This window comes from Zingiber officinale, chromosome 1A, assembly GCF_018446385.1.
Source record: "Zingiber officinale cultivar Zhangliang chromosome 1A, Zo_v1.1, whole genome shotgun sequence".
NCBI classification, from domain to species: domain Eukaryota; kingdom Viridiplantae; phylum Streptophyta; class Magnoliopsida; order Zingiberales; family Zingiberaceae; genus Zingiber; species Zingiber officinale.
Genome location: NC_055987.1, coordinates 186770437 through 186780202, shown reverse-complemented (window position 1 = coordinate 186780202; position 9766 = coordinate 186770437). Strand labels below are relative to the sequence as shown.

General features: G+C 39.1%; 1 protein-coding gene across 1 annotated transcript; it reads right to left on the bottom strand.

Moving 5' to 3' along the window:
• Window positions 1–5126: 5126 nt before the first annotated feature.
• On the bottom strand, window positions 5127–6293 carry LOC122008162. Its single transcript, XM_042563781.1, has one exon. The coding sequence runs from the start codon at window positions 6291–6293 to the stop codon at window positions 5127–5129; it is 1167 nt and encodes a 388-aa protein (XP_042419715.1).
• Between the last annotated feature and the right edge of the window lie 3473 nt (window positions 6294–9766).

Here is a 9766-nt window from a genome sequence, read left to right as displayed (position 1 = left end):
TATAAGATGTTGCCCATAGTTGTGTAGGATAAGCGGTCCAGAATATCTTGATTCAGAGAGTGAATTAACGTGGGTTGGGGGTGTTGACGTATTTGTATGATTCAAAGTTGACCTTGAATTGGAGGCCAACTACATATTTTACGTGATAGAAGCTAATCTTCAACTATATTATTGTGAAGTCAATTAGGGTAACTTGGTCTTGAACGATGATTATTATTATTATTATTATTATTATTATTATTATTATTATTATTATTATTATTATGCGTTCAAGAGTTGGATGGATACATGCCTAGGAGCATCCATATTAACTACTCTATCTAAAAATTTTATCCTAAATTTTGGATAGGGTAACTAAAAAATATTTACATCAGTTACCCTATTTATTCCCTAAATTTAGATTTGATGAATAGTAATTTTTTAAATTTAAGGAATAAAACTTCTAACCTAAAAGTAAAATAATATTTCTTTTCACATAAATAGGTACATGTATATAAAAATTGGTTTGAAAGGAAAAAACTCTTAAACCACAGTCAAACCATACAAGCATCATGAGTTTAAACCTCTATAGTTGAGGTTAACTCCACAATCACACTGCCTTCCTTGCATAAACACAACACCACATGGGCACATGATACCCAATGAGACGGATACACATTACTCATGCATGCAATCAAACTACAAGCCACACTTGGCATTACACGTACTTAAGCCCACACTTGGACTTTGCATTCACACTCAACTCAAACAAAACACATGCAACATACAAAACATCAACATACAAAACAAAGCCATGCATGTACGGATCTAGAAGCCAAGTCAAGCCATGCACGGATCAAGAAGAACCACCAAGTCAAGCACCATGTATTTGTCAAGCCAAGCCATGCATGGATGCAATTCAAGCCATAAGCAAATTCGGACAGTGAGCCAAAGCCATGGATGCAAGCAAAATCCAGCTGCAATCTTCGGACAACAAGCACAGTGAGTTTGGACAGCAAGCATAGTGAGCTCCAAAATTCGGACAGCAAGCATAGTGAGCTCCGAAATAATAACATCAGCTTATAGCTTCCATTTCCTTCAAGTTCTGTAACGCCCCAGCTCGGGCGGGCCCCACCCGGATCGAACCGGGAACGTCACCAGAATTGTCCATCAGGTTGACGACTAGCTCCACAGATTACCGGAGGTCCTTTCAGCGTGTTTTGTCCTCACTGGCACTCACCTTGGAAAACTTTCCAGGAGGTCATTCATCCTCAGATTTCTCCAAGCCAAGCACGCTTAACTTTGAAGTTCTTAAGTTTGGGTCTCTGAAAAGGAAGGTGCACCTTGGTGATATAGATAGTACCATCTAATCTTTTAAACTATACTTAATCAAAATCTCAAAATCGGGGTATTACAATCACCCCCACTTAAAGACACAACGTCCTCGTTGTGTAACCACGAATCACACCACAGACAAATCCCAAAATCTCCCTCGCTAGGTGGTGCCCTGGGTGCTCCTACCATAGGCGCACTATCGGTCACAAGGTCGCTCTGATACCATCTGTAACGCCCCGACCCGAGCTGCCCCACCTGGACCGAACTGGGAACGCTACCAGAATTACCCATCGGGTTGATGACTAGCTCCACATACCACCAGAGATCCTTTCAGCGTGCTTTGTCCTCACTCGCACGCACCCTGGAAAACATCCCAAGAGGTCACACAACCTTAGATTTCTCCAAGCCAAGCACGCTTAACTTTGGTATTCTTAAGTTTGGACTTCTGAAAAGGAAGGTGCACCTTGGTGATATGGATAGTACCATCTAATCTTTTAAGCCATACTTAACCAGAATCTCAGAACCGGGGTATTACAAGTTCAACCAGCATTATACCTTCAAACATCCTCCAACAATAGCCTACCACCTGCAAATGAAGAGCTCGAAGGAGGTTTCAAGTCCACAAACCGATAGATATGTATTTGGATCTTCCAAAAAAGCCAATCCACATCTGGTGCAATGCCTTGATACCGACATCTATTTCTAGCTTCCCACATATAATAGATTGAGATAGAGATGGCTAAATGTCGGGCCTTCATCTTTCTACCACCACCCTTGTAATGTCTTCCAAAAATTTGATGCAACTTCTAAAAAAATTTGAAGTTATGCTTGATCTCCAACCATCTCTTCATCTTGCACCAAAGTTCACAAACCACCGGACATTCAAAGAAGAGATGTTGATTTGATTCTTCTTATTGTTGGCACATGACACAATTCTTGTTTGGCTCATACTTCATTCTATCTTTGGTTCTCAACCTCCCATGAGCTAGCATCCATAGTGTGAAGCGATATTTTGGCATGATTTTCGATTTCCACACCATAGATTTCCATGCTACTTCCGACCCCCTTGGCATGAAGAAATTATATGCATTTTTAACTCCATTTTCTACCCCAACAAACCAATCCATCATCATCATATTTGCACTTCCAACACCACTTGAGGTTCTCAAGATCTTGTTCCGAATTTCTATAAGCCTCTGGATCAAAGGGGAGTCCGAACCCTTGTTTTCCCATGCCCAAAAATCTGCACCTTTTATATAATAATGGTGTGCCCAATTTATCCATAAAGAATATGTTTTGGACTTGATATTCCATAAGATTTTGCTCAACAAAGTCTCATTCCATGCAAGTAGGTGTTTAAGGCCATATCCCCCATCTTACCTTGGTAGGCAAATTTTTTCCCAAGATATAGGAGGGCATTTGGAGGACCAAACAAACATACGCAATGTACTTTAATCTTGTCTACAACTCCACTAGGAATTGGAAGCATTGAAGCCAAAAGCATTCCATTCCTTGTACAACCGTACATATCAATTCCAATCTTCCGGCATATGACAAAGTATATTTTGGCCAAGCATTTATCTTTCTTGTGATAGCCTTTAGGAGCGGTCCATAATTAGCAATCCTCAATTTTCCGTCGCCAATGGAATTCCCAAATATCAGAAAAGTAAAGAACCTTCTTGAAATCCTAAAAGATTAAGAATTTGGGCCTTCACTCTTGCTTCTACACCGGCCATGAAAATCTACGTTTTATATGGATTTGCCTTTAGTCCCAAAGCCTTTTCAAAGAAATTCAAGCAATCCGCTAAGTGTTGTGTAGAAGATGTATCCGCTCGGCAAAATAACATAAGATCATCCGCATAAACAATGTGAGTGATGCCCACCTCCTTGCACATTGGATGGAAGTGAAAAGATGGAAATCTAGAGGTAGCTTTGAGTTTTCTTGATAATACCTCAATACATAATCCAAACAATAAGGGAGAGAGGGGATCTCCTTTCCTAAGTCCTCTTTGCCCACTGAAGAAGCCATAAACTCCACCATTAAAAGAGATTGAGTAAAAGACTGTTGTGACACATTCCTTGATCCAATTGTAATATCGTTGGGGAAAACCAAAACAAACGAGTGCCAACATAAGAAAATTCTTGAGTCAAGTATATGTTGTCACCTATAGAACGCCCCTTTATAAACGCTACTTGAGGCAGATCCAATAAGAAATCCATAACTTCCGATAACCGAGCAGCAAGTATCTTTGAAATAACTTTGTAGAATACATTGCAGCATGAAATCGGTTTATAGTCCGCTACCCCCACCGCATGGTCTCCTTTCGGCACAAGTGAGATCAAGCAGTGGTTCCATTGCTTTAGTAGTTTGCCACTTTGTAAAAATTCATGTACAGCTGCAATAAAATCGTTACCAATAATATCTCAAGATGAGGTGAAGAATTTTGAATCATAGTCATCCGGACCTGGAGCTTTTCCACACCCAATATCATGCAAGGCGGCTTGTATTTCTTCTAGCATTATCGGTTTGATTAGGTTCTCAGTTTGTCCCAAGGTGAGCTTCCTTCCGGCGATTTCATTGCTGTCCAAAAATGTGCACGCCTCTTTTTTGCCAAGTAAGCCATGAAAGTAGTCAACAAACTCTTCCGCAACTTCACCATACTTGTGGTTTGGTCCTCATTCCATTTCTTGAGTGTGATGATTGCATTTCTCTTGTTGTTCCTCTTCACCATATCATGGAAAAACTTTGTGCATTTATCCACACTCTTCAAGAATACATTCTTGGCCCTTTGTTGGTAGAATTGTCTTTCCGCTTTAGCTAGGAGATTTGCTTTCTTCCTTATGTGAGTGTACTCTATAGGAGTTGGGCCACCATCTAGAATGCTTTTTTGGACCTCCTCTAATTCTTCTTTTGCTTTCTTTGACTTTTCTGAGATGTGCCCAAATTTATTCTTGTTTATCTCCCTCAAGTACCTTTTCAAGCGGAACATCTTTGCCTTGAGAACATATTAAGTGTTTCCTTGTATAGGGGCTGCCCATGAGTCCTTCACAATCTTCTCAAAGTCTTCATGTAATGTCCATATGTTGATAAATTTAAAAGCTCTATTCGGAGGCCGGTCTTTGGACAAAGTGTACACAATAGTACATGAATGGTTCGAGAGACACCCTGGTGTTGTAAACTCCGAATATGCATCATAATCTGCCATCAACCAAAAAGAATTAACCAAAGCTCTATCTAGCTTGCAAGAAACGTTGCCATAGAACATGTAAAGCGACATCCAATGGAACGAAAATTCACCAATCACAAGCTTGTGTAAAAATTTACATATCTCTCATCTCATGATTTGTGACCGGAGAAACACCTTTCTTTTCATCAATAGACAAGAATGAGTTGAAATCTCCCATAACCATGCAAGAATCGGTAATATTATATTCCAAATCTGAAAGTGCCTCCCATAAAGGTCTTTTTGTGACAATTGAATGAAGTCCATAGACAAAAGTTATAAAGAAGCTCCAGCTAGAGATGCGACATCGAATATGGCAATGTATATATTGGTTTGTAATCGTAACAATATCCATATCAACCTTATGTAAATCTCAAAGAAGTAGTATACGACCATGATTAGAAAAATTGAAGTTATGTGCATGCCCCATACCTGAGAACCTCCTTTGTAATATAGGACTTAGGGCCTCTTCCTTGAGTTTTATTTCCATTAACGCCATAACTTGAATGTCTTTTTGCTGAAGGAGATGTTGCACCCCTCCATACTTTAGGGGCTTGTCAACGCCCCTAATATTCCAAGAGACAACCTTCATTTGTGACCATTGTGGGTTGTTCGCACCCGTTGTCTTGTACCAATCGTAGGGGTAGGTGTACTACTTGTCGTATCCCTACTTGTAGATGATATAGTAGTGGGCAATGATGAAGATGTCGATGCCTCCGATACCGTATGAATACTCTTACTTGCTGCCCCATCTTCTTGTGATGCCATGGAGGAAGAAGTAGAGGAGGAGGATGTGCTCCCTTCACTTAAAATTGCTGGCTGCTGGACAACTTTTGGTGGCTGCACTTGCTCAGTTTCTCTTGGCACCTCTTCATTTATTTCCACCTCTTGAGGGGGCTGTTGTTGTGGCATCTGATCCTCTCCTTGGCGGACTTCATTCTCACAATTGGGAGGAATTATGTCCACCGTTATAGGGATGTTCACAATGACAATTGCAAGCTCTTGTTGGTCAACCGACACCTTAACATTTGGCCTTTGTTGCATTGGTCGCCATTGTTGCCTTGTATGGTTTCCATATCTCGTTCTTGTCCTCTCGCGACCTCTAGTTGATTGAGATCTTGGTCTCCTATATCCTTGCACATTTGGATCAGTTTGGGGGTTGTTTCGTTGTTGTCCAACCGGTGTAGCCTTTCCCCGGTAATTCTTTGATCGATGACCCAATTTGTTGCATGTTTGGCAAAAATCCGGGACCATTTCATATATGGTTTTCAAATCCACTTGAACACCAGTAGGTAGGGTGATGGGGACTTCATGCACACGTTCACCAATAGTCGGAATCTCCACCATAAGCCTTACATACTCCAACCGTTCCCTTGTCCTAGTCAAATTATCAGTGTACAACGGTTTGCCAACTTTTGATCCAATCTTACTTAGCACAAATTGGCTCCAACAATCTAGTGGAAGGCCATGAATTTGTATCCACACCGGTACAAAGCGTCCATCTTCATCAAATGGAAAACACTTAGGCATAATATTCAAGAACATCGGAACACCAAAGACAAAGTAAGGTACTCCTTGAAGAAATTTTTGGTGATATTCTTCATTATCAAACTTATACACTACCCAACCACTCTTGTGCAGGAAGAATTTGTGAGGTGTCTTCCATTGAGAACCAATGTATCGGACTCCATCTTTGCCCGGATAATGACTCATGAAGCAACCAACTAAACAAAACCTCCATTGAATCCTCCACATTGTCTATGTCTTCAAAACGGAAGGCTAATCTTTCGCACTTTGCTTCGTACTGATCTAGATTCATGGCAAGCTTAGTTTTGCGATTGTTTTTGAAGAGTCCAACCCAATCTTGCTTCTTTGGTGGTTGATCAGCCCTCTCCTTGTTCACAGCATCATTCTTTCATTCCGGCAGGGTGTTAGGCGTCAGGGCTCACTGTTCTTGCATCTCCGGCAAGGTCTCCAACTCCACCGGTGGAGGAGGTGGTGGAGGAGTTCCTTGGGCGTGAGGTTACTGGAGAGGAGTTCCTCCTTACTGTGGCATAGCCACATCATCAGCCACACGAACCACATCCTCCATGTCATTAAAATTCGGTTGGTCCACATGTTCTAGTGACTTTGCCACATGGGATGCTTCATTTGCCACCTCATCTTGGTTGGACACCTCACTAGTTGACTTTTGACCTGAATGTCTCTTGCTCTTCTTGTAACACCCACGAAATATTTAAGCTATATATATGGATAATCTCTTTTAGAATAAAAGGGAAATGGAAATAGGACCAAAAAAGAAATAAAAAGAAAGGGAAGTTAAGGCTTGAACCATGAACCTCTCACAATAGATAAAGCTAAATGGGTATGATAACCACTAGAGTCATGAATGATATATGATTAGCAAAGAATGGAAATTATAGTTAAAGGTAAGAATATGATTAAGTAAGGGAGCAAGAGAATGTCAAGTAGCTTTCCTCCTCTTCCTCTTGGTTAAGAGAAGAAGCAAGCAAAAGATAAAAGGCAAGTTGCCTTTTTCTTCTTCTTTCTTTCTATTTTCGTGGGAATAAAGAGGGTGAGAGAATAGAGGAGTTAAGGGGATGAATTGGGATATTTTTCATCCTCATTGAGAATAAATAGGAATGAGAGAAGAGAAGGGAAAGAAAGTTTGGCTACTTCTTCCTCCTTCTTCTTCCTCCTCCTTTCTCCTTCTTCCTCCTCAACCGAGACCTAGGACGCTTCCCTCTTCCATTTCTGAATCCAAGCTAAGGTTTTCTCCCTAAGAAAACTAATCCACAAGAAGGAGTCCTCAAGATCTACTCCTTACAAGCAAGAGAAGCACAAAGAAGAACTAGGAGGATAAGCTTTCTTCTTCCTCTTCACAAGGGTACCTTCTTTTAAGAAAAATCAAGCAAAAGAAAGTAAGTATCCCCTCACCTGTGGTACAAATAGTTCATGTGTTTTTCGATGAGTTTAGATTACAAAAATCTAGGGTTGCCTCTTGGAACTTTCGGCCACCAAAGTATAAAAATCTTAAGGAAGCTTAAGATCTAAACTAAACATGCTCACTATTTTCTTATGATATGTACCCTATGATAGATGATTAGTTTAATGTTCTTATGCTTGTATGTTGCTTAGAACTTATATTCATGTTCCTTAAACTTTCGGCCATGATGAGATTAAAGGCCTAAGAAAGCTTAAAAATCAAATCTAATATGCTCATGGTTTTCCTTATGATATGATATGAAGTTAGCTTGATATTCTTATGCTTGTATGTTGCTTAGGCTTAGTTTCATGTCCTTGAACTTTCGGCCATAACAAGACCAAAAACCTAGGAAGTTTGGAACTTAAACTAAACATGCTTATGATGTTCTTTATGGTTTATGATATGAAATTGGTTTAGGGTTCACATGCTTTTATGTTGCTTGTAACTAGGGTTAGGCTTGGTAACTTTCGGCCATAACAAGACCAAGGACCTAGGAAGCTTGGAACTTAAACTAAACCTGCTCATGATGTTCTTTATGGTTTATGATATGAAATTGGTTTAGGGTTCACATGCTTTTATGTTGCTTGTAACCTAGGGCTAGGCTTGGTAACTTTCGGCCATAACAAGACCAAGGACCTAGGAAGTTTGGAACTTAAACTAAACATGCTCATGATGTTCTTTATGGTTTATGATATGAAATTGGTTTAGGGTTCACATGCTTTTATGTTGCTTGTAACCTAGGGCTAGGCTTGGTAACTTTCGGTCATAACAAGACCAAGGACTTAGGAAGCTTGGAACTTAAACTAAACATGCTCATGATGTTGTTTATGGTATATGATATGAAATTGGTTTAGGGTTCACATGCTTTTATGTTACTTGTAACCTAGATTCAATACCTTATAAGTTTCGGCCACTTTATGGAATTAGGGTTAGAGACCCAATTATGATTTACTATGTGTCTCACATGCTATGATATGAATTAGGAGATGATAATTAATGATTTCCATGCATGATTATGTTTTCCCTATGATATGTCATATGCTCCTTTTTGTATGCTTATGAATCATGCATGATAATGACTCTTATGATGGGCTATATGCTCAAGTATGCATGCTTTATGATATGACAAGCAAAGGCCTAAGAGTTGCTTCCCTAGTAGTTGGGACTAAGAGCACTCTTTATGATATGACAAGTAAAGGCCTAAGAGTTGCTTCCCTTCTTGTTGGGACTAAGAGCACTCTTCATGATATGATAAGTAAATAAGACATGCTATTTTACTTTTTATGTGGCTTGTACCAGGACCTTAGTGTCCAAGGGATGAGCTCCTTAGTTTGCCCCTAGGTCGACGGATGTAGTACGGACCTAGTATCCCTAGTAGGTTCGGGATTAACTACCATGTCCTAGGGATTGCGCGTATTTATGTTATGTGGTACATAGCCGGGCCCTCATGTTGAGATTATATTTAAGTATTATATTGATATTGTTTTAAAGACATCTTGCACATGACATGACGCATGTTTTTGAAAGACATCTTACATATACTTTTATGTTATGATATAATATGACATGATGTACTTTTATGATATGATATAATATGACATGATGTTCTTTTATGTTATGATATGATATGACATGATGCTCATTATGATATGATATGATATAACATGATACTTTTTTACGATATGATATGATATGACATGATGCTCTTTTATGATATGATATGACATGACGTTTTGGGTTTGTAGTATGATATGATATGTTATGATGCTCTTTTACATGATATGCTATTTTAGATGTTTATGACACCATGCTATATGTTTATGTGATTATGCTATGATACATGATTTTTGTGAGTAGGAAAGGATCTTACTAAGCCTGTGCGCTTATAGTTATTTTTCCTTGTACCGCAGATAAAGGTAAAGGATGGATAAACTAAGGGAGCAACAAGAGGGGCAAGAGATGTGTGTGGTGGTAGCTCGGCTAAGGAAAAAGATCTGCTTATGTTAATTTATGCATATTATGAACCATGTCTATCTTATGTTTATGTTTTGCATGATTACATAATGCTTATTCATGCTTATGTTGGGAATTGATATCATGACCTTTTTAAATTTCAATTTAGGCTTAACATGCTCATATGATTATAAATGGTTAGATAATTAGTTATCAGTGTTAAAAAAAATAATTTATAAACTTAAGAGAATATATTAATAAATACTTCCGCTGTTTTAGAAATAGTTTA